This window comes from Macrobrachium rosenbergii, chromosome 7, assembly GCF_040412425.1.
Source record: "Macrobrachium rosenbergii isolate ZJJX-2024 chromosome 7, ASM4041242v1, whole genome shotgun sequence".
Classification (NCBI taxonomy): domain Eukaryota; kingdom Metazoa; phylum Arthropoda; class Malacostraca; order Decapoda; family Palaemonidae; genus Macrobrachium; species Macrobrachium rosenbergii.
Genome location: NC_089747.1, coordinates 26,380,498 through 26,407,537, shown reverse-complemented (window position 1 = coordinate 26,407,537; position 27,040 = coordinate 26,380,498). Strand labels below are relative to the sequence as shown.

The window sequence follows — 27,040 nt, the reverse complement described above, 5'->3', positions numbered from 1 at the left end:
GGTACTTAAAAAAAATCAATAATTATTGGAATTATCGTACCAAAAATGTAGTTATTATTTTTAAGATTTTAACACGTTTGGCAAAGCTCACCATTACAAAAAAGTACTTTTGTATTCCCCAGAAAAAATACAAATATCATGACAAAATCTCAACACCTGTGACGTCACTATTGGCGGAGTAATACCCATTGGAAGTAGATCTGCACGAATATATTCCTTTAACATTGGAAAGAACTCTGATAATAAGGATAACTAGGGAACTGTTGTTATCACAAAACAATTTAGTGTTATCATCAAATACTACAAGGGAAATACTTGCCTTTAGTCCTTGTAAATACTTGCCTTTAGTAAACAAGGCTCGTAAGTCAAGAACGATCATGGCTTGTTTAGTAAACAAGTAGTTAGACTACCCCGATTTACCCTTTCGGTTACTTCAAATTATCAATGTTAAAAGGGCATTGTATAGTAAGTTTCAATAACAAAATTGTATAATATTATTGCCTTAATGCTAATTCTCACTGTTAAACAAGAAAAAACAGCATGGCAATTATAGCATAGCTTAGCCATCTATCTACTCCTAACCTCTTGCCTTGCAAGAAGCTTACTGGCTCCCAATTGAAACCAATATAAGCCTGCCCATTAAAATTTAAGAAACTAAAACTTTTCACTGGGTCTTAAAACTAAGTACGTAGCTCGACTTGTGTAAAGTGGTTGAGAAAATGCGTAGTCAAACGCGATTTCTGGAGCACATCCTGGGGATTAGTGAACTCTTGGGAGACCAGAGTGTAATGAAGATGGTGCCAACTTACGGTTTCACATCGGTGTGAGTAAGACATAGAGCCTAGGTGGTAATCATTGTAGGACAGGAGATAGAGCCCTCCTGTCCTGAGTCCTTTATATTCTATCACTGTGCCAACAAGCAATATTCTGACTGAGACTGACTCTAAGAGAATTCTTTGTAATTGGTTGGTCTCTTATGGAGTCCTGGGGGAACCATGAGAGTGTAATTCCTGTGAGGACAAACAGTGGCTACCAAAAATACAAAAATAGGTTTTTCTTACGCCAAAACCTGTTTTATGATCAAGGTATTCTTATTAAAGTAAATTGTTTAAGCATTTCACCTGCCCTCCCAGTTCATAACAGTTTTTTATACCAACAACGGGCAATATATTAATGTTATTAATAATATAACCGAAGTGTTTTATTATTAAAATATACTGTATCCAAAACTTATCCTGCTTTCATATGTTTTTAAAAGTCTTAGTAATCCTGTTTTCATATGTTTTTAAAAGTCATAGTACAGCAAAGAAATATTTTATTTCCTGTTAAACAAGTCGTCTGTTATTGTATTGAAACACTTATTTTTATTGAACTGAATTTATGATAATGATTCTTTACAATTTAATATTTTCTTCTATATTATTTTTCCCTAACAGACCGTCGCCAGTGGGCAGCAATTGGTGCTCTGTCAGGAATTTTAATTGTCATTGTGATTTTATTCTTTGTAATTTAAAATGAAGGTTTAAAGATAGGAAAAGGTAAATGCAAGTGATAAAGAGACCGTATGGTGAACTGCAGCTCAACCCCTCATTATTTGCACTTTAATAAGTGAAATATACATACATATATACACATACATTTATTAAAGTAACATGGTATATGTATATATTGTACAGTATATGTATTGCTGCTTTAGTTTACATTGTTGTTAGATTTGTAGGGTTTTCATTCAAGGCATAGGTCCAAGGTGCTTTTATTGCTACTTTTATTTTTTTTAAGGAAATTGTTGAGAGGATTGTGCTTGTAATTTTGGTGCCTCTAATGGCATTATTTTTTCTCAGTATTGTATTACACATTTTCATCCCAGGCTGTACATCATTTAACTGTATCGTATTTAATATCCAGGAAGGTAATAACTGCTACCTCAACATCATGCATTCTCAAGGGCTTCTGCTTCTTAACAGAAAATCATTTAGACTGCTTTTATCATTTGTCTTATGCTTTTAAACTTGCAGTATGTGGATACTAAAATGTGTAAAAAAATTATAGTTTTACACAATTAGTTTTATCCCTTCATACTGTAAAGTTAAATGATATTCATATTTGAATTTTAAATTTGATTCTGAAATGGAGAATCATTAAATGCTTTACAGAATAGTAAGTACTGTACTTTTATTGTAGACAATGAAATTTCAAGTGTTTTAGTGGATCATCTCTTTTAATCACTTAATGCTTTTAAATTTTTTCTTTGATGTCACTATAATGGCATGGTTAATTGTTAATAAATTGTGAATTACTGTGATGGTGCTGCATTTCAACTGTATTTTAATGATAATTTCATTCAGTTTTTTACTAATTGCATCTAGAAGTATAGGTAAGTTTCTATTTGACTGACCATTCATTTTGTTTCCATTTTTTGAAATTAGCTGTTATGCTGGTGCCAGAAGTTGTTAGGAAGATTGTAATGTAAAAAGAAAAGCATGTTGTCCTCCTAATTAAACGTATCAGTTATGAAAGGAAAGGATATTAAACTGATGTGGCTAGGAAACCTAGCAAAGCATGGTAGCAATGAAAAGGCCTTTGTCTAAAGCTTGGGGACTAAGTTTTGTTGTAATATATCTGAGTTGTATTGTCATGACACCTTACAATACTGTGTGGTTTTAGCTAGGTTAGCTCCGGTTCATAAATAAACCTTGGCAGCAGTGGATTTTATTAGCATACATCCACCTGCCTCTTGTTTGTGTTGGCCAATAGTGACCTGACACTGTGCTATATTTAGTTAAGAAAATTTAAAGACAGTCGATATATATTTTCACAATGGTATTTCTTATTACTGTACTTAAGTATACAGAACATGAATTAGGCAGCATTATAGTAGTTAGGCAAATATTTCAGCTTAATGTTTTCCTTTTATTTATTGTGATGGTGGGCTACACTATGTATTGTGGTTAATGTAAATGACTGGTGGTAGCAGTGCATATGGTATTAATTTTTATATGTAGCAGTAGAAGGAAGTACTTTTTTTCAGTTAAGATTATTTGCATACATGGTTAAAGAATTTTTAACAGTAATACTGTAACTCAGACATTTAAGACCAGAACTAGTTTAACACAATAGAATACTGCTATATTGTTTGGTAGTATTTTCCTGTATGAAATATTTTTTGCATAGAACCAGATACCATCTTTTATTTCAGCTCTTCAGCTGCTGATTGCCCATTTTTATGATACATATCAGAAGAGAATAATATTGACTAGTTTTATATTTATATCACTGTTTACTATTTTTGTATTAGTTTAAATTTCTAACAAAAAGTACTTCCTGTTTTTTAGTAATCATTTTTATTTCAGTCACTGGACAACTTAGTTTACTGAACTGATAAAATATTAAATTTTATATTTCAGTTAAGGAAGTAAAAGTAAAATCTTCCAAATTACATTAATGGATATTTAATAAGGTATTGAAAGGGATGGAATACAAATATTGGAAATTAAACTTACAACGATACAGTAGTTTTAAAAGGATTGTAAGAGGACCAAAAAATTAAAATTAGATCATTAATCTGAAACAGTGAATTTAGAATAATGTAGCATTACTTGTGGATTTTGTTTTGAAATAGATTTAATAAAATTTGCAGCACTCAATTTTGCTGTACAAACCACTTACTGAATCTTTTACTGTTTATGCTTTTATCAAGATGGTGAAATCATGTAGTAACTGTTTGTGGCTAACATTCCAAGCAATTTACAGCTCACAAGAAAGGTACCATTTGTTGTTGTAGCTGCTGGTTCAATATACTGTAGTTATTTCCATAAACTTCAGAAAAGCAGGCTATATTTGGTTCTTCTAATAGACTTGAAATCGTCATCCAAAAATAAGTCAAATATGACAGAAGGTAAGCAATGTGAAGATGTTAGGCTCTTGGGTTAGATATCCAGTGTTTTATTATTCAGAATGGTATTTTTTATAGAAACCAAGGCCCTTAAGTAGAAGATATTTGTTAAAGGTATTTCTCCCACTCTTTTGCATCTTCAGAGTTATTTTGATTGTCAAGAGATTGAGCACATTACAGGAATCCATCTACCCTTTCACTGCTCAGATTTTTTAAGCTATAATTACTCATTTCTATAAAGTTTTGTGCTATCTGTATTAGATGTTGTTGCTTAGTTTTTACCATTAACATAAACCCATGAGAAGACATCATCTGTGTCCAGGATAGTACTTTTAACTGATTAGAAGTATGTATTGATAATTTCATTGATCAACTTGGCATTTTAAATATTCATTCAGAAAGGCCATTTGTATATTTTCAATGTGCAGAATTATTCAAGTCCTGGACAGTCAAGTGCTGTTTTCAGGCAAGATGGGACCTAGCTCTTTTGACAAAACTGAAATGAGAGAAATTAGAGGCATTAAATGGTGAATTAACAGTAAACATTTGGTAACATAATTTTTAATGTTGTCCCTATTTTTAAGAATTATTTTCACAATTAGATAATATAATTTTTGTTACTGTGACAGAATTAAAGTTAGTGCTGTTATTACAGTTTTAAACAAGTTAACCTTGACTACTGGTGAAGCTATTTGACACAAATTTATTACAGTACAGGTATTTTTCTTTTAAGTAGATTAAAGTTCTCTTTTAGTTCAATTATTTTAAGCAATCCATAGTTGGTGCAAAAGATAAGGGTTTTACTGTATACAAAAAATAGCTTATGTGAAAGTGTGGAATGGTACCACAATACTGTACCAGGTTCATGTACTTTATGTTATGCAGGTATAGTTTGTTATAGCTGGTATGATAGGTACTGTATTATAGTTTAAACCCAGTTTATCTTGGATCTCGTGTAGAATATTGTAGTATGGAATTTCTGGACTGAATGGGATTTTGTATGTGCGTGATGATGTAGAGATCCTGAAAAGTGCAGGTGGGTGCACAATCTGTGTGAGAACTGGAAGGCTACTATAGACTTATTTTACCAAAGGCACATGGAAGTCTGTAGGCCACAGTTCATGCACATACTCGTACATAGGTTCTGGCACTGATTTATATATTCCAAATGATGTCTTCAGGAAATCACTGGTAGATGTATGACCCTGTCTTCCTTTGCAAATTCATTGGTAAAATATGTGAGATGAACATATTCATCACCTGAAATTTAATCAATCCTCTAAGCAATTTTTATAAATCTTGTACAGGCAGTCCCTGGGTTACGTCGGACTTGACTTATGTCATCCTGATCTTACGGTGCTTTTCAAATATATTTGTAAAAAAAAAATTGGTTCCGGGTTACGGCAAATGTTCTGAAATTACGTCGTTTCAGTCTTATGGCGCCATAAACAACGAAAGACTGGAACTAGTTTCTGAGCGTGTAGTTGACCAGACAGTGACCTACTCTGGATCACTCACACAGTGTAGCAATTCCAAAGGCCTCACTTGCGTGTTTGCATGTTCATCACTTTTTTTTTTTTATAAATTTTTTAACACGGTGTTTTGACTTCGTTGTTTTCAGACTTCCGTTGCGCCCCAGGAACAGAACGCCAACGTAAGTTGGGGACTGCCTGTACGTATATCATCTTCATTTTTGTTTATTGATAGCGTACATATCCTATTTAACATACATTATGTTGAAATTTTCTTTCAGACTTAGGACAAGTATTTTATGATAGTTCACTTGGGTTCTGCAGCTCCATTAATAATATAATATACTGTGTGAGTGTGTATATATATATATATATATATATATATATATATATATATATATATATATATATATATATATATATATATATATATATATATATATATATATATATATATATATAAATTTATTTTGTGGTCCATTGAAAATTACAAAAACAGACCTCAAATCAAAATGCCTACATCTTTGGTATACAGTATAGTACATAATAAAAACACCGAAATTAAGGTTAGTCACCACACTAAGTGAGCTGTCGTGAAGTATTTTGTACTATATATTTATAGGATGTGTAGATATTGCAGTAAAATAAATCCTATATATGCTACTTAATGAATGTTCTTGAGGACAGATGGTGTTCGTTTCCCCCCCCTTTTTTTTTTCTTTTTTGAGCCACTAACTTAAGTTAGGCATTTATATAGCTGCTTTATTCCCAGTGAATTTTGTCACTGGTGCATCCATAGAAAACTAGAATGGTATTGCAAATATTGTGACTTTTTGTATTAGACTTATAATTTTTCAGTGCAAACTGCAAGTTTCTTTGATTTGTTAAGATCAAGATGATTTTTGTTACATCTACTAAATATAAATGGCGAATTCCTTCTGCACTCATAGTATTTTTATATCTACATGTACATTGTCCGAATAAAAACTTATTCGGCAGTTAATCCGATCCCTCAACATCTATGTTAAGGTAAATTTGTATTTATAGGGCTGTTTGTGTAATGGGAAATCAAGGGAAATAAGTCCATTTCATGATCAGAGTGTTCCATTTGTATTCTGTTCAGATTAATACAACACAGGGAATAAAGGTCAGGTTGGTTTATGGTTTAAATACAGAATTTTGTAGTTTTGTAAAGTAAATGCTTTATCTGAAATGGGCTCAGGAGCTTTCTTGTAACTTTTACCTAGTTAAAAAAAATTCAGCTTTTTTGTTAAAAAATGGAACTACTGTATTATAAGGTTCAGCATATTATTTGCTTGCCACTAAGAAATGAGTTACAAATACTGTATGTAGTGTTGGGCCTCAGTCTTCATAGATGTTATATTATATTTAAAATATTGGATAGCATTGAAGAACTTTAAAAACCATACTTCCTTTAGTCATTTAAAAAAATTGGATAGCATTGAAGAACTTTAAAAACCCGACTTCCTTTAGTCATTTCAAAAGTAGTTTTTCTACTGAATAATCTTTAGCAAGTTAACCTGAAATGAAGTTAAGCAATTTTTGTCAATTGAAGTAAAAGCAGAAAGTTTTAATCTGTAAGAGTTCTCATAACTATGATAATTGCTTATAGTAAAATCCAAGCACCTTATATCTTTCCAGAATATAAGTTTAAGAGTAGTACAGGTACTGTACTCAACTGATAACTTTGAACCCTTCTTGGAATGAATGATTTATTATCCCAAATATGTACAGTAGTGTTTAGGGTCAATTTTATTAATAAATCTTTAAACATTCCTTCATATGCAATTCTGAAATCCATGTCTTTTTTTTTAGAATGGCAGTTTACATGGTTACCAACCAAAACACTTTGCTGTACACTAGTGTTCCGATTGAATTATCATAATTAAAAGCTCAATGCTGTGAGATACAGCAGCAAAAATAACATGTCTCTAATTTATATGGATGGAAATATGTTTTATTCATTTCCACTGGGAGCAGTGCTACTGCATGATTTTGTTCTCCATCACAAATTTATCTAAATGGGGTTTGAAATGTCCATTAAACTGTAATGACCCAGAGGTATTTTTTATCACTAAAAGTAGATTTATGCAATCTTTTAATCTGTTGTGTAATTAAAGCAGTTTTTTTTTCAATGATTCTGCACTCTTTCTTATGCAACATCATTCAGATGCTGATTTCCTTATATCATCTTAGGTGTATTATGGTCATCTGAACATTATTTTTTGTCTCAAGTCTTGTGATGGAAAGGAGTTTTTGCGATCAGGAACAATAGCTTCAGGCTTTTTTTTCCATAGATATTTTATTGTAACAGCTATGCAGTACAGTATTGTAAAGGAAGTACGCTACACTTTCCCGAGTGGGGATAAGTGAGAGTTTTTGCTCTGTGTGAATTAAGTCTTAATTTAGTGTTCTGTATAAAATATCTGATAAATATAATTTTGATTACCAAAGAGTTTTATCATTGGAACTCTAAATAAATGTTAAAATTTGCACGTGAGGGAAGACTCTTTATATATCTCTTAGGAGGGAATACATTTGTTTCTTTTTTGCTTCATGTTAACTTACTATTCAGATAATTCTTCAATACTAAGGAGATAGTATCAGCATTGTGTACTGTATAAATGTGTGTAATACTTATCATTTTATTCTCCTTTTAGTGAAATGTAACTTTTCTTACTTACTATATATATATAATATATATATATATTAAATAAATATATATATATATATATATATATATATATATATATATATATATATATATATATATATATATATATATATATATTATATACATATATATACAGAAAAATATCAGTATTGAACTTTTTGTACTTGGCAGGTGCAGTATAATACATACTGTGTTGAAATTTAATTAATACTATGACTGTGTGCCACAAAGCATGCTTATGAGTCCCAGAGTGATTTTCAGGATTTATACACCTGTAGTGTCTTTTTATTTTATATATATAAAAGCTGGCCATTCATTTAAAAGTATTAAAAAAAGTTACATTTTAGGGATTTAGTGATACTATATTTTAGTTTCAAGTTCTACTACAACAAGAGATTTGAAACATAACCTTTCTTGAATTCTTAAACTGTTCTTTTCTGGTTAAATTATGGTCTTGTAATTATGATGTATGCTGCAATTTAAGAGCTTAGATAAGTTCTAAGAGAAACAATTGTGTAATACATACATTATTATCAGAACCTGATCTCCATTGTGGGTTAGTGGCCAACAATGTATCGTCATTTAAGGAGGTTTGTAGGCATTTTCATAGGGACTTTGTCTAAACTACAGCCACCAAACCATCCTTTTAACAGATTTGAATGTTATATTTTACAGTGACTAATTTCTTCTGGTACATGAACCATATGAAACATTGTGTATTATATGTTACCAGTGCATTCATCTTCCGCATATGCGTACAACAGATGTTTTGTAATTTTTTTCTATTTTGAAATCACCTTAGAGCCACAAGCAATTATTACTGTCATCCAAAGGCTGTTTTTCTTGGTCAGTAGATGTTAACTTAATATTAGTTTAGGAATTAAGATGCCATTCCCTCTGTCAGTTCTCTCTATGGGGTTGCTCATTTTTCTCTTAGATCTTCTGTACCTTTTAGAGGTGTAGATATAATTAAAAGAAAAATTGTAGTTTGTATCAGATGAAACATTTTTCTCTCTGGGTCAGGTGGAGCAAATATACATTTGTTTACTGTATTTATGCCATCAAAATTAACTTAATTGTGGCCAATCATGATTAATGAATATGGTAGGCTTTTTGACAATGGAATACACCTAAGTCCCAGCTAGGCATTACAATATGAGGGAACATTTCAATGTAATTAAACCTGTAATTTTCTAAATGTTTACGATTCAAAACATACTTTATATACTGACATTTTATTTAAAAAGACATTTGATAGTAGTATGCCTTACCATGCTTTTAATTTGTAATTAGTTTTTTATAATCTTTAGTTTGTGTACCCAGTATAACATTGCCTCACAGCAGAAGAACCATCTGTGTGAATTCAAGTTCATAACAAAATTCTTTAACAGAAAGTAAACCAGTTGCATGTATTCAGAGATCTTAAATGGGATTGTTATATTTGCTATAAATAAAAAGGTATTCTTCATTCTGGTAGCATTATGAAAGAGTAAGTAGATTAAAGCTGTTAATTGTATTTCAAAGCCAGTTTATTAAGTGATTAGGCTCAAAGGGAACAGTTTGACAAGCAAGCAATAACACTGAAATAGTCATGTACATAGCCTATGTATCTGCCATTCATCATGAATATATATGCCTCTGCAAGGCTTTCCAGTCACAACACTTTTATGCCACTGGTGTTGCAAGTCCCTAAGAAAACACAAAAAAATATGTGCTTTATGCCTTAGATGCCATTGTTTTGGTTTATTCCAAAAATGTACTTTTGTTTCAGTTTATAAAAACTGCATGTTAACTGTCTCAATTCACAATATTTTCATTTGAGTGAAATGAAATGAAGTAACTATACTCTATCAAAGTTTGTATAAAAAGAGTGCTGTTGTATTAGAAGCATTTCACTGAAGTGCAGTTGGAGTAAAGTGCCGAGTTAAAAAGTGTCAAGTTTTATTGATCTCTGATCATATTGTACAGTACTCAGTAAATTAAAGAATCAAATTGTTATTCTTGTTTCAATGTCCAGAAATTCAAATGAAATCTGTTTGTAATGTATATTAACCCTTTCGATGTGCAGGACTGACCACCTCAATCATCAAAAGGTGTCATCCATGATGTGGGACTGATCTTGGTTGTCTTTCTTTTGGTTCTAGTTAAGCAGGTTGTAATAGAGAACACATTTCCCTCATCATTTCAAGGAGCTTTTGTCTATATTCTAGTGACAAATGGCAACATTTAATATCCAACTTACAGGATAATCTCAGGACAAGAGCTAGACCTTCAGTACCCATCAAAATGTTAAAGAGGGAGGGGGGTTCCTCTCGAAGTAGTACAGAGGCTTTTATTTGGAAATGACAATGATAGTAGTAGACCTTAGCTATCAGATACTTCTGATGATGACAGTAATGAATATAGCGATATTTACTGTATCATAGTTAGAGACAAACAACCTACCTTAGATCATTTTTTTTACTTAAGGTTTTATCAGAGATGACCATGTATCAGAGGAAATGACAAAAGGGGAAGCTGATTTGTCAAGCATCAGAGGTGGTGCAAATAAACAAAGAAAACATGATAAAATTTTGCAAGCAGAAGACCACTGAAGATTTATATTTTCTACAAAATGCAGTCTATTTTTTATTTTTTTTTGTGAGGTTTTTCCCAATGAAATTTTTGGCCAAGAGCAAGCGTTCAAGATTTGTAATTAAGATTTTCAAACTGAATAACAAAAAAAAGCATTACTTTACTCCATGCTTTGAGAGGTATCACGGTGAAATGAATCGCCAATAAAAGCTACATAGTTCAGTATTTGAATACTTACCTACATATTTGCACATTTTATCACCCTACTATAATAAAACTTTAAAACAAAATAATACAGCATAATATTAGAACAATGAAAATTACAAAGAATCTAATTGTACAAATATAAAAGGGAGAAAATTAGTCAGTCACACGATTAGCAGGACTCTAATGATGAACATGCAATCACAGGCTCGCAGCAAAAGGGTTAATGATATGAAAATGTACACCTTTCACATGATGAAAAGCAGTAGTAGTTCCACCATATTTACTTTATTCCAGTGACTTGATTGCTCCCATACTGAATTCAAAATATACGGTCAAGTATGTACTGTACTGAGATTTTGTAATATAAAACTACTGTATTTGTTCCATTGATTATATATTTACCTATACTATATTTGGGATCTCAAATGTCATTTGGCTCAGTCTAGTCTAATTTGCAACAGCAGCATGGTTATCAATAATGCACACATGCAGCTTAGAAATGAGGCTGTAAAGCAGACCATACATGTAAAGGACTGGCAGCAGGTTTGTCCCGCTGGACTGGATGGGCGCTCCTGTCAGGTGAAAAATACCCACACATGCTACTGCTTTGCCAGTACATGTCAAGAGGACTGTAAACATGGTTACGTAATTTTTAGTCATGTATCAGTTTAGTCATATATCATATGTATGTTGCTCCAACATGTGGATAGTTAATTTCCTCTTCCCTCACAGTGTATACGCAATCTATAGATGGTTACATAATGGCGCCAAGTAAAAGAAAAATAAGTGCGATAATAACAGTGCTATTATTACAAGAGGAAGAGGAGCCTGAAATTAGCAAGAAAAATACCTTAATTTTGGGGTGTATACTTCTCCTGCCCCAGATGTCTTCGAGTCAAACTTTTTTCAACTCTATTCGAAATGAACCTCTAAATGTAGCAAATTTTGCGTTCACATAATCTGTTTGCATCTTGATCCATTTTCTTACACAATTCAACTAATTGCTCATAAGCTGCCAGTCCTTTTACTTTACTGGAATATTTTGCACTTCGTATTTTCCACAAACATGGCAGACTTCTGTATTTTTCTATAAACTCACACACAAAATCGTGAGGTAAATACTTGGTGGCCTGAGACATCCTTTCTCTATGGCACTATTATCTCTATGGAACTGAAGGAAGTACGCATACACATCACAGACCACTGAATGTTTACGTGTTTTCAAGTGACAAGGCTGCATGAGACATGTCAAAATAAGTGGGTCAACCCAGTCGTCCTGCTAGTCCATCCCCACACACACCACAGACTGGTGGGGGATAATGCCAGTCTTGGCTAGACTGACCTGTCTGGTTGAACATGCTGAAAAGATGAGAGGACTGGCTAGTCTCGTCGGGTTTGTCATTTTTACCCCCTATACACGATAAAGACTGGCTGGTTCATGCCAATCTCAGCAAAATCAGCGCGTCAGTCCTTTACCTGTATGGCCTGCTTAAGGGTTGGTTAGAAGGAACTCATTTTATGAGGAATTAAAGTGAGAGCAGAAACATTCCTAGCCAATGAACTCTGAAACATTAATAGAAGGCTATAATCCACATGTATAAAACATAACAATACTGTAATAATATTTTAAGAGAGTGCTGTTACAAGAAAAGCAGCAGCAAATTGGAATTACAAAATAGAGGGTGAAGGGTCATATGGACTCCCACTATTACCTGCTGTGCGTCTCCATCTGACATGCTACTGTAAGCCCTGAGGATGATCTTACTTAACCAATAAGAGATTGTATTCCTCGTAACTTATTTCCTTCATTGCCCCATAAACAGTTGTTGTCACCCCTGCAGTCTCTTACTACTTTCATTCAGGGGCATCATTTAGGGGGGCTGGGGGGGGACTGCTCCCTCCCTCCCCCCAGACTCAAGATGCCCCTCTCACCCCACCAAGCTCCACGAAGTAACAGCAGCTGTTTTTCCATTATTCCTACCGAAATTCAAATGTGTCATCACATTGTTATATCTTTCTATCTATCTATCTATTTTATGTGCTTCAAAAAGCACATAAAATAGCTCAAAATAAAAAAAAACCCAGGTGATTAGGCTCGCTTCGCTTGCCAAACCACCTTTGCCCCCCCCACCCCCATCAAAAATCTGAAATGATGCCCTTGCTTTCATTTATACTGGTGTAAAAATAATGAAAATAGCAAGAAAAGGAAAGCACACTCAACTGTACCCTTAAACAATGATACAGAGACCATGGCAGCAACCAAAGTTTGAACATGGTTGTATGGGCACAACCAGCCATAACGTGGATTAATGTAGCATCTAATATAAGCCTCCTACCACAAAAAGAAAGCACATGTTCCTTTCACTTAAAATGATCTTCCTGATCATGTAATAAAATTGATGAAAAGTAACAAGTTCAAAAGTGCTACAGGTACTTTTTTTGTTTGTGTGTTCCCTGATAAAGGGCGGGGCCTGTCACCTACACAAAACAAAGAAACACTATCGCGAATTTTAAAAAAAAGTTGCCGCACGTCAATTAGCAACATTAGCTATGTAATTACTTGGTAAGTTGCTTATATGGAAGGCAAATTTTGTTAAGAATAGGTTCAGGATGACAAGTATCAGGGACAGGGACATCCTCAGCTGATTGCTAAGCTTCAAAAGCTTGATGAAGCTGTTCAGCCTTTTCCGTAGGACCAGTAACCAATCTACCATCATCTGTAGTAGTGGAATGGATGATGGGCCTGACTCAAAGATGGATGATGCCAATTTGGTCCACCATAGATGAGGCTGAGTAATTCCTTCAAGTTTCTTCTTCGAGGAATTATTGTAATTTCTCTCAGCTATATATGGTAAATTCTATTCACTGCACAGTGAGACTCAACAAATATGATGTAGTTTTCATGTGAACGATTTTGTCTCCTTAGTTCTGGGTCAGCAACTGTAGTGTTTTTGTCCCGGTTAAAGGTGGTTGGGAAATAGTTCACCTTGCATACAACATCAAATCTTGATCCAATGGCTGGACGAGTTGGGTCACGTTTGTTGGGGGAGAAAAAAAAAAACTTTCATGTTATGAAGGAGATTGGTTTAGAAGTGGATGTCCAGGTGCATTATCTAAGATCAATGAGATCATGGATGGAATTCCTCTCTCCAGGCAATATTCACAAACTTAGAGAGCAAAACCATTCATGAACCAGTCTTCAAATAGTGGCTGCTTCATCCATGCTTTTCGTAAGATGGAAGTAATCATGCAAGCATGCTTGATCACATTCTTGAATACATACAGGTTTTTGGAATGACAAATTACGAAAGGTTTCAGCTTAACCCACACGTTCTTCTCACCCAGCAGGAAAGTCAGCCTATTCTTAAATGCTTTAAATCCAGGTATACTTTGAGCATCATTGTGGATATATATATGAGCTGCCATCCATTTGCAGAACAATCATGTCTCATTCACATTAAGAATTTGCTCTGCTTGAGACCATTCTTCCATAACTATTTCATCCAGACTTTTGACAAACTTTTGAGCTACAGCCTCATTTGCACTTGCTGCTCTTCCAGTCACTTAAATTTATGAAATTTTATCTAGTCTTGGCTCTTGAGCCAGCTACGAATTCTTTACTTTCTTCTCTAGTGCACTCTCCTAAAGTCTCAAATATACTTTTAGCCTTCACCAGTTCTGCACAAAGGCTTACGGGTGTCCATTTTTGGATCTAACTTTCCATAAAAAACTACAATATACACTTTTTCTATTTTGAGGGTGGGCCTGGTCCACTGCTTCGTTATTACTGCCAATTGCATGGGTGATGAACTCATAACAACTTCACAAATCCTTCCTTTGTTTTTCAGAAATCAATGGCACTACAGTGCGATCTTGTGATCATGTGCGATCAAGTTCACTCTACTTCCTGCTTCATACAGCTTAATCACCTTTACCTCCGTGTAGAGGTTAACGGTCTTTCTTTCCTTCTTGACAAGTGTAGCATAGATAAAGATAATTCTTTTTGTAAATATTTAGTATGTTTTGAAGAAAAGCTGCTAGAGCACAAACAGATATTCATGTATACTGTGCACATGGTGAGTGAATGGACATCTCACAGGGATGCTAGCACTGCTGGTAGTTGGGGCAAAAACACTCATACACACACTCGCATGCTGCCAGACATGGGACAGTACATATTAATGTCGTTCAGTCAGTACTAGTGGAAAGGCTGTCTTCAGTGGAAGATCAGAAATGACGTTTGGCGAAGTATTCAGGCGGATGCTTGGTGAGACTCTTGAAGGGCTAGACACCTTTGAAGAATTTCCTTCTCGAAGTCCCAGGTGAGGCTCTTAACTTCACTGTAGCCCACATCTAGTTCACTCAGCTCAAATGACAGAGAGGGCTGTTCTATAATTTTTGATTTGAGAGAAGGACAAAGTCCTTCCTGCTGAAAAAAAAAAAAAAAAAAAAAAAATTCACTCACCGGAATTGTTGTGTTAACTGGATCAGTGCCCAATTCATTACACCAACTATGGATGAAGGAAGGTTGAGTCCCCTAACAGTAGTAGCTATCTGTGAAAGAGCAGGACTTGTTGATCCAGGGTGTTTGGTGTGTGAATCAAGTTTACGACACTATTACTAGTACAGTAACAGTACTAGCATTAGCTCTATTAACTCAAAATATAATAATTATAATTATAATGACTACAAAGAGGAAAATAACCATTGTTACCACTAATAATGTTATCTATATTGTTTTTCGGTAATGCAATGATGCATTATTGCTTTAAATTAATATATTCATATACAGTATATAAAACATAAGTGTTGTCATTGTTACTATAATTTTTAATCTATAATTATTATATGATTAGCAGCAACAACTACAACAATAGCAGTGATCAAAATGATAATTACTATATCATTGTAAATAATCAGAATATCTATACAAAAATACAAATTGTCACTTTTTATATAGTAGTATCCTTCAACATGAGACAGTTGTTGAACTTGGCAACAAGGCAGTTAGCTATTGGTTACAGGGGATGAGTGGGGAAATAACCCCTAACTCACCTATTGTTTCTAAGCACTTCACACATCTTCAGGAGCAGACATTTGCTTTACTCAATCTTCTTGCTCGTCATTGAATATTTGGATGAGTATTTCTCATTACTGTGTGCTTGTTGGTTTTTGGGCTTGTTTTTCTTGCAGTTTTTTTGGAATGGAGAAAAAGACTGGAGACATTACAAGAGGGCATGGGCAGCCTTCTGGGAACTTCATTGACCCTAATGACTTTGTTCTTACTGCAGGGGAAAATCATGTACCCAGGTTTTGCTTTGCAAAGAGTGCTGGTTGGTTGTCCTCTTAATGGGAGGAGCATGACAGGAAAGGGAAGAAGGAGAGGAAGCATTCGCTGGCCTCTTCAAGAAGGAATATATTTTGCCCAGGAGTTACCACCAAATCCAACAACTACTTGACTGTTCCTGCTATGCCCATCCCATTCGCTGGCCTCTTCAAGAAAGAATATGCTTTGCCCAGGGGTTACCACCAAATCCAACAACTACTTGACTCTGTTCCTGCTGTGCCCATCCCATTCCCTTCTACGAGTAATTCTCCCTTTCGGTCCTTGGGGTGTAGGGTAGGCTACTTGTAGTATGAGGGGTGCCCACCCCTCGGTCTCCTTGGATAATGACTTGAGCACTCAGGCAAGTGCCTCTGAGGCACCAACCTGAACTCCTAAGTTGTCCTCCACTACACCTATTAATGATCTTGGCATTCCTGGCAAGCAGCCATCATCCTCTGTAGAGTACCTGTGGGAGATTTGGCTTTCTCCAGATATTCCTAGGAGCCCCTTTCTGCAGCACTCCTTAATAACTTGGCAGCTGCAAAGAAAGGAGGGAAGAGGAAAAAGAAAGGATGGGGTCACTGTGTAAGGCAATCTCATTCTTTAGCTGTCTTGATTAGGCGGATGCCTATCTGGCCATTGGGCAATGTGGCAGAGACAGAGGGTGGAGTCCTGGGTAGTCTTAGGTCTCTGAGATGGCTACCATATTCCCTTCAAAAGCATGCTTCCCTCCCCCTATTCAGACACTGATGCTGTTCTAATCTTACCCTCCAGATTCTTAAAAATCTCTAGCCCTGTCAGTGGAGGAGTAGGCAATGATGGAGAATAGTGTTATAGAAGTCATACAAGACTGGTCCCCAGGGCTTTTCAGTCACCTAGGATGGAGAAGGGAACTGGGGGATGGAGACTTGTCATCGACCTCTCTCCTTTGAATGAGTTTGTGTTGCAAATTCACTTCAAAATGGAAACAGCAGTCTTTGCTAGATTCAGTCAGAGAGGGCAACTTTATAGTTCTGAAGGATGCATGCTTTCAAGCCTCTGTCCATCATAATTATTGGAAGTACTCCTGCTTTGCCTGCAATGGGACTATCTGCTAGTTCAAAGATTTTGTTTCTGTCTGGTGAGAGCTCCAAAAGTGTTCACCTGGGTTGTCATTTTCGTTTTAGCTTGTGCCCACTCACAAGGTATACATATGCTTGCTGGGTGACTGGTTAGTCCTGGTAGCCTCTGGGATATAGTTGCTCCCAGGACAAAGACCCACCCCTCACATTTTGACACAAAACGGGGATCGTGATAAACTGGGAGAAGATGGATCCCATACCCAAGCAGCAGACAGAACACCTAGGAATGTGCATAGATGTGGCAGCAGCAAGGAGTTCCCATCAGACTCACATGAGCAAGGTCAGAAGTAATAGTAATGTTCTTATCCTGGAAAGAACAACCAGCTCAACTTTGGCATGTTGTCCCTGGCCACCTTAAGGGTAGATCCACCTGCGCTTGCTTCAGTGGCAGTTGAGGCACCATTGGTCAGCAGGTTGCAATCCTACCTCTTGTTTGGTGCTCTTTAGTTGGGAGATCAGAATGGAGCTAGCATAATGGCTGGACAACAGGGACTTCTTAGCTGGAGTTCCTTCGAACTCCCATCCTCCTGAAATGCACCTATTCACAGATGCATTGACGGAGGGCTGGGGTATTCCCCTGAAATGCTTGGTCATTTCAGGTGTTTCAGCACAAGACACACCTCTTATGCATCAATGTTGAGAGATGCATGCAGTTTTGCTAACCCTGCAAGCATTTCAAGAATAAGTGATAGGCCACTATGTAGTGTTGGTGAGCAACACAACTGTAGTGGTACATGTATATATGAATATCACTCACTGTAATACAGTTGGCAGAATACACCACTCTCCTCCATCCCCAAGACTCATACAAGGTTAGTACTCAAGGGGGAACATCAGCAGTTTTAACTAATACAGTACTTCCTTTTACAAAGCCAGAAATAATATTCACTGATTAAGAAGCTTCCTTACACAAGATGAATGCCTTATATCAGGTATCTTCACAGCTAACCTCACTATGCAATCCATCAACTTTCCTTTCCGTGGCGAGATTCATACTGTAGTACTAAAATGAGATTCATCAACAAGCTTAGTGTTTTTCAAATGATCATAGGGCCCAGCCAAAGAGGATTTCAACATTTGATCATGATGCCTAGTGACAAGATTTCCTTCCTTAGTCCTTATCAGACATGGAACAGGTCCAGTGTTTGTTCTACAACACCAGGTACATTTGGAGGGCCTGCCTCAGAAAAATTCTTGAAATAAGTATGATCTTCTTAACATCTGTGGTTCTTAAAGCTCTTCCGTTGTAATACCTTGCTTTGCCACTACCTGATTATTAGGCCTATATATCAAATCTACTTATAATTCACCTTCTCATCAGCAACTCACAGGGTGGTAATCCAGTAGTACCATGAGGTGTTATGCAGTAAGCAAACAGAAATCTATTTAACATCTCCTGCATACTTCCATCCATAGATATAGGGGGAGAGATTGAACAGCCTATGATAGCCAACTGGTTTGTGACGTGCACTGCCTGGTGCCATTGCTATGTGTTGATTCTTATGTAAACAATGAAGCAACTCATGCAATCTAATGTGAAACCCCATACCCTTTAAAACATGTTTTCTCGGCTGTCCTTCAAGACCGTTAAATGATTTATGCAACACTTACTAAATACAATATGTACTGTATGCAGAAATAATATTTAATATTGCTGGTACTGTCTATTTTTTCTGCAATTAAGCCATAAAGTTTTGAAGATAAGGCAGTGTTACAACATTATGATCATGCTGCATTGACAGCCAATTTTCTCAGCAGTCTTTAAAGATAGGTAAATGATCTTTGCAGCACTTACCCAAGGGCAATGTGCACTATGTGTGAAATAATATTTATTCTGTCCGCTGTAGTTTTTATACACTTGAAGTGTATAAAAGTGTATAAGTTTGATCAATTTGCCAATGTTGTGTGCCTTTCTTTCCACCATAAATTTACAGTTTTACTCTCTAGAGGCAGAACTAATTATTATCGTTCTTTATTCATGGGTCAAACTGACAGGCAGTAAAATTTGACAACAGTATGCTAAAATAATTGTCATCTCCAACGCTGTCATCCCATATAAGCTTCATCATAGGCATAATAATATTATTAATAGCCTAAGTTTATTAGCCTGATACCTAACAGCCAATATGCAATAGTCTGTACAATCATTTTATAGGATTTTAAAATTTCCTGTACCTGATACTATTAACAGGGATACAATTAATATTGTACTTTACAGGGCTGTATAAATCTTGACATTACTAGTTTTGATGTATATGCCGGCTTTACCCTTCTGGTTACTTATTAGACTAAATCTGCATTGGTAGCCACACTGCTGCCTATTAACATATTCTGGACTTCAAAGTCTGTTGCAGAAACTTATGCTCATGCATACCAGGAAGTTCGAAAATGTACTTCAGTAGAAAATGCTTCCTGCAATGCACGATCCATCGTCTGGCTCTTTATCCCTTCTGCAGTTTCTAGCCCAAGTAAGGTAACTGTCTCACTCTTTGTTCTTGGTAGGAAATCTTAAATACAAAATAGACAAAAATCAGTCCTGAATCTCACATGTCACATATTATTAACAACAGACTTCCTACACTGACCTACAGACATTCTTAAGGCATATTTGAACCTATGATCTTATAAGAGAAACTATTTAATTACAGTACACATGTAATCACAATCTGAATTAATTCATATTCACACAGTTGTGATTTAGGGGAGAGTACACTGTACGTACTGTACAGAACCAGATCAAAGTATTTGGGCCGACACTGAAGTTATTTGTAGAGCTTCAAGTGCAATTATTACTGTATAAAGCTATGTAACATGTCACAGTCATAATGACCTGAAATTCAACATACTTACACACATTGTAAAGTCTAAGTTAGGCTAACCTGTAAGAATAACTTGACTTTCATTGCTAGCCAAGACTTGAGCTGCATTTCATAGTCTGTGGAGAGGGACAGATAGGAAAATCAGTATTCCTGAAGGTTACGTCAAGTTAGACTACCTTTGCTGAGCTAAGGTTAGGCTACGGAAGGCTACCCTTGGCTATTTGATGATCAACTCTGGTAGACTTGCTAGCTGGTATTTAAGTTTCCTTTTAAAGCTATAATGCAGTATGAATTTGAAGTATCCTTTAAGGTAAAAATAATATTGGTAAAATTCAGCCGAGTTCTCTGCATACCAGGAGGTTTGAGAACTTACTGATAACATGGTAAATAACATTATAACACTTCATTAACAATTAAAACAGCAGCAGGCCTAAGGCTAGACCTCATGATACTATGTATACATTGCAGTGCTAGTAGTAGGGAAAATTGTCAGACTTCCATAGTTATACGGACTGACAGTAACCCTACCTGCTAATTTATTAGGCTATACGAACTTAATGTCAAATAGGCTTTAATAAAAAAGCTTATTACAACATTCATTATTTTACTAGCTCAAAAAGCTGGCATGTAGTTGACTGCATGTTGACCGAGATCCAACTCATGTTGACTTGTTTGAGGTTCTTCAACAGTTATTAAGATTTTCATTAAAGAAAATATGTCACTCACTTGTGAAATGTGATCCCGTGTTCTTTTGTGATCCTGTTTCTGTATGTAACACAGTTGATGGCCCAGCACTGGGTGCCACAGAAGTGGCTCTGTTGCCGCTGCCACTTCTGGGAATCAACACATAGCAATGGCGCCATATCTATGCTTCCATCACACTTCTTAGGGCCTGCTTAAAGGTTTCCACAGCATCTTCTGCAAGTTCAAGTTCATTTCAAGAAGAGTGACGGGGAGCACCTGAAATATGTCTAATGCCATTTCTAGAAAAATACAAAATTCTTCGCTAGTAAAACTAGGCCTTTTATCACTTACAAAAACACAAGGTAACCTGTTTGTACAAAATGGTGATCTTAATACAGATAAATTGATCCCAGATGTTTACCCATTAGCCGGTATCACCTCTAGTTGTTTCAAGTAGGCACTTACTACAATGAGATCCATGTAACCATCCACAAGTCCACCATAATCCACATAGCCTACAACCGAGACCAAGATTTGCATGGGAACTCACAAGAATAAGAATGCTTAAGAACAACACTGTTCTGGTATTGCTGACAAGTACTGACCTTATACTCTGTCTCTATCAATATTTGGCCACCATAAATAAGCTTGAGCCAAACTTTCATCCTACCAATACAGGAGTAGGCTACATATGCAACTCCTCAGTTGGCTTATTATTATCCTTGAGCAGTAGCATAACGTCAACTCTGTCCCCTGACATTCAGACATTCCATAACTTTTCATTACAGTAGAGGCATTTCTACAATCAAAAGGAGGTTTAAACTCCTCCATATTCCTTAAGTTACCAGTCCAATCCTGCAATATATTTGTCCTTACAAAAGAAAGTACAGGATCCCTGTCTGCCCAACATCTACTATCCTCTACCCTTCCACAAGAATTATTCAACTGCTTCAGTAACATTAATTCTGCAGGTAGAGGGTCAAATTCTTCTATTTCCTTGGGCAATATCTGGATAAACAATCAACATTTGGAATTCTACAATCTGGTTTACAATCGTACTCTGCCCAATAATTCAGCCGGATGCAATGTTGGCCAGACCCTTCTCACCAACAATTCCTGACACTATTGCAGTAGATCATTGGTGTGATTATTATTATTATTATTATTATTATTATTATTATTATTATTATACAAAATGAATGGAAGTAGCCAAAATCGAATAAAAGACCCCAATTCAAATCAAAAGTAGCCCAGAAAGTCGCAAGTGGCAGACTGTGAAATCTGGTCGCTCAAAGTTGTAAAAAGTAGCCCAATTTGTGATTTGTAGCCCAATCTGGCTACTCTACCGTACGTCTTATGACGTCACAACAACAATTATTGGCGCCCATTCCCAACAATGAGAGGACTGGTTTTCCCAATAAAATTAACAGCATACATTGTCTATATTTCTTAAATGTATAATACCTACACCTTCACTAACCCATTTAATTAAAGTAACAAAATAATTATTAAAATTATGAATTACTTGACCCCTTTTCACGGGAATAATGAGAATTAAAAATTCCCGCTCCCCTCTAATCCCTTATCCTAATCCCCCTCTAATCTCCATTTTCCAGTTTTTTACCCTTGCTTTACTCAACACGTCAGCTATTTGATGCTTTCCTTTTATCCATCTCACCTCTTTCATTTCTCCAGATTCTGTTGTTTCTTTTATTGCTGCAATATCAATTTTTAATCTCTTACCACTTACTCCTGTACTTTTGTTTATAACTCTAATTCTATTTCCTTCTTTTTTTTTTTGGATATCTGTTTTACTGATTCTCTTTCCCCTTCATCTTCCAGTGTTTCCTCCACCAGATATCTTTCTATATCCTCCTCTTTATCTGCATTCCTTCTCCAGCCCATTACCACCTCTTCTTCCTTGCCCACCTATATTTCCTTCCTTTGATGCACAAGATTCATCCTTCACAGTACATGTTTTACCTATTTTAGGCACCTGTTCTTTTTCTGATGACAGGCTTTGAATCCTAGTAACATTTATTCTAGCTATTTCTCTTAGAGAATCACCATATTTAACCACTACCAGAGCCTATATATACTAGCCGCATCACTTCCAGGGTTCCCATTGGATTGTAACAGGACGCCATGTTTGTTTACATCAGGACCCTGGTTTACATTTAAGACAAGGTGCACTTCGCTCCAAACGGCCTTGATGCCTAACTATTAGCTCAGAGCAAAGCCAATATATACAGGCTCTGCTTAGAGCATGTAGACAGCAATTTAAGTTGATATACATATTTTCGATGTCATGATGGGTTGAAAGGACAGACATACATTACTTTGCTGTACTTAAGTGTGGAAGAGAGAATATTTGAATGCATGACAGGGCCAGTCTGACAGCCTCACCATCACTCATAATGCATTTTTCTGGCCTAAAGAGCTTTCACAACCCAAATACTGTTGCTCTTTCAACACACACACACACACTGCAACATTAATGACATTTGTTTAAACAGCTACGCAGGCAGCTCATATGACATGTTATGGCAGTCAACATCCTCAGCTGACAGCTTACAACTGTCAAAATGCAATTTATTTAATATTACTCTGAGATAAATTCAGCATTCTTGGCTTTTTTAACTATTATTAAAAAACTGCAATATTTCATTAAAATCATTATATATATATAATACACACACACACACACACACACACACACATATATATATATATATATATATATATATATATATATATATATATATATATATATATATATATATACACACAATAATAATGAAGAACATCGTACGCTATTATTTACACCATATCCAACATTAATATAATTATGTACGATAGGCTATTCTTTTGCTATTTTTTAAACAATCACAATCATTTACAATTATATAGAAAATAATACAATAACTAACGCTGTAGATATAAATATTTCAACAATAAAGCTCTACTGCAAGATGGATGCACTATGGCATTATCTACTGTGGACACATGACAACATGTACTGTACGTAATGTAATATGTAGGACATACTGGGAGTCATAGATAGGCCTGTTGAAATATAGGCTACAACAGAAGGCGGCTGGAGGTTGTGAGATAGAACGGACAGACCTCAATCTATAGAGTATTGATTGGGCCACTAAATTTATTTATATGTATACATCCCATGTCGACTGAATTTATGATCATACATAAATAAACCCACGTAACAGTGTAATTGAAAAAAAATGCCTTATGTGTCCAATATAAACAATCACAAGTACATGGGCACATTATGAATGTTAAAGTATCTTTGCTTTTCTGTTCTTTTTATTGCTTTGAGTATGCATTTTTCTGGTCTCGAATTTGAAACAGTGGTAGCGCCTGCAGCAAAGACATTGCCAGATGATGGAATTCAGGAGACACTCTTGATGAGCTGGGCAGGACACAACCTGACTGGAAAATATCGCTTCTCAACTTTGCCCATCCGTTGAGACAGGATGTTGTTGCTGACAAGCAGACTGGTGATTTGCTTTTCAAACATCTTGTTCTTACAGACGTAGGCTGAACAATAAGCTGGCATTGTCAAGTAAGTTGCACTAATTGGGGAAAATCAAGCTGTGTCAGAGCCTACTATCAACAAAAAATGTATTTATGGGTTAAGCTGTAAACGAAAGTGGCGTCATGGAACTTGCAGTGTTGCCATATTGTCAGAAATATCTGGAGATCTGAAATTTTCAAATATTGTCAGAATTTAAGAAATTACGGCAGAATCCTCAGAAATTTCAAATGATTTGACAAAATTTCATTTTTCTATAATTATCTACAGAAATCTGAAAAAAAATGCATTCAGCCCTAGTAAGGAAATATATTTAAATATATCAAGTTTTATTAACTGCACTTTTCCATATAAATCGAATGGAAATAGACGATGAAGAGAAAGAAAGAGAGAGAGAGATTGCCTGACGTCTTAAAACGTTTCAGGTAAGGCAGAGCCGGAGCGGTGAAAATTGGTGATGGAAACCTAATGTTTCCTAACAAGTCTACTGTCATGTTGAACCATTGTCTTCCCCACTCTAGTGCTACGGTGGAGAGTTTTTTCAGTCGTAAATAGAATGAAAACGAAACTAGAAATAGATTATCAACCAAAACTGAGTGGGTTATTACACAGCAAACGACTGGTTGAAAAGAAAACCTGCTATAATTTTACCGTACCATCTGCAATGGTTCGGATGATGAACAGTGACATTTACAAAAAAGAAAGTGCCGTCACTGATAATGTTAATGACAGTGAGGAGGAAATGCTATAAGACAACAAATATTTTCAGTATTGATTTTTTGTAAATAATTTAGGCTACATTCTTGTATATCCAAAACAACCTTGCTACAACCAACTGAATGCTATAATTTATTTTATATCTGTACTTAATATCATTTGTTCTGCGAACAAAAGGTAGACCGAAGAACTTAAAGAGAAAGGGGGTTAAAAGATATCTTTTAACCCTCTTTATCTTTAATTTCTCTATCTATCCCTTCTATCACTTCTAAAGCTTTTCATTTTAAACTCATTACTGTATCTCCATCCCCCGATATTTCACTTCTCCACACTCCACAAGCCAATCTTCGACTTGTCCTCTCCATACTTTATATTCGCCCTGCATCCCGCTAAATCTAGGACGTTCTCTTCTCCACTTCCATTCTATCCCCAAAGGCTTATTGGCAGATCCGTTCATTTCTGACTACCCACGCGCTGCTACCACTTAAACAAGCACCTAACCAATATACAACAGTTATTTAATTTATTAATTACCTGCTCTTGTTGTATTAATCGCCTAAGTCAGATCATGTCCTTGATAAAACGAACCCAACTGTCAAACCACAATCGAGAGGACTCCCAAACTTATGTCACCACTGCAAACTCCTGACTATAAGACTAACGCCTATTGTTTTTCCAACTACCGTCTACCGTACGTCTTATGACGTCACAACAACAACCATTGCCCCATTCTAAACATTATGAGAGGATTGGCTTTAACCCGATAAAGTTAACAGTATACTTTGTCTATATTTCTTAAATGTATAACGCCTATACCTTCTTCACTAACCCATTTAATGAAGGTAACAAAATAATAATGACTAAATTAATGAAACTACACATATTAGAACTGAATTGCATGTCCCCTATTCATGTGAATAATGAGACAACAAATGACAGCTAATCACTTGAATCATGCCTCAGAGAGAGCTCAATTCCTGTTTATTCTCTGGTCTAGGAACGTTCACAACAGTTTCTACCTCAGACGTATGGATACTTTTACAATTTACCTTGTGTCCTAAATAAGTCACTTCTTTATCCATTTATGAGCAGTTCTCCTCTTTTAATTTTAACCCTCAAGGGTTTGCACGCGAGATTCAACACCAAGGCCAGTAATCAATATATTTAAGTACACTGTCGCATTAGGCATATTCTTCAAGACATTTTCTATAGCTCTCTGGAAAATACCAACTCAGCTTTGGCCATACTGAAATTTTGTAGTTTTTCGTTGGATGAGTGGGTTCCGTTCTCAAGTAGCACTCTGCTGGTCGCGAGTTCGAATCTCCGGCAGGCCAGTGACGAATAAGAGGAATTTATTTCTGGTGATAGAAATTCATTTCTTGCTATAATATGGTTCGGATTCCACAATAAGCTGTAGGTCCCGTTGCTAGGTAACCAATTGGTTCTTAGCCACATAAAATAAATCTAATCCTAGGAGAGCTGTTAATCAGCTCAGTGGTCTGGTTAAACTAAGATATACAGTACTTAACTGTAATTTAGTGACAGCAAAATAATCCCTTATGGGTATACATAACCATGTTACTTCTGGGATTCCTCATCCAGTCTCAGCTGATTATTTGCATGATTCAGATCTAATTCAGTAAAATACTGACCTTGAGCAAGAGCAGCAAATATTTCTTCCACTACAGGCAATAGATGCAATTGTAAATCACACTCAAGATTCAAAGTTTCTTTAAAATCAGCATAAATCTTAACACCTTTACCATCAGATTGCACAGCATTAACAGTGGGGCTCGCCCATTCTGAGTTACTAATAGGTTTTATGACACTCATAGGTTCAAGTCTAACCAATTCTTTCTCTAATATTTCTTTCATACTGTAGGGTACAGTTCGAGCTGGTTTTTGTAGAGGTGCAGAAGCTTTCTTTATCTTTAAAGAAACTTTAAAAACATAAATTCGAGCGAAAAACTGTTTCATACC

General features: G+C 35.6%; 1 protein-coding gene and 1 long non-coding RNA gene across 7 annotated transcripts in view; one reads left to right on the top strand and one right to left on the bottom strand.

The window, feature by feature from the left end:
* Positions 1–10,057, top strand: part of Syx6 (Syntaxin 6) — a 183,553-nt gene extending 173,496 nt beyond the window's left edge. For all 6 annotated transcript variants that reach the window (XM_067106865.1, XM_067106864.1, XM_067106863.1 and 3 more), the window contains one exon: positions 1,437–10,057. In XM_067106865.1, coding sequence (XP_066962966.1) covers positions 1,437–1,513 — 77 coding nt within the window. In that variant the 3' untranslated portion in view covers positions 1,514–10,057. The remainder of the gene's footprint in view (positions 1–1,436) is intronic.
* Positions 3,434–25,744, bottom strand: LOC136840246 (uncharacterized). Its single transcript, XR_010853564.1, has 3 exons — positions 25,595–25,744; positions 15,306–15,394; positions 3,434–4,388 (listed from the first exon to the last, which is right to left on the bottom strand). It is a non-coding gene; the product is annotated as an uncharacterized lncRNA (long non-coding RNA).
* Positions 25,745–27,040: the final 1,296 nt, after the last annotated feature.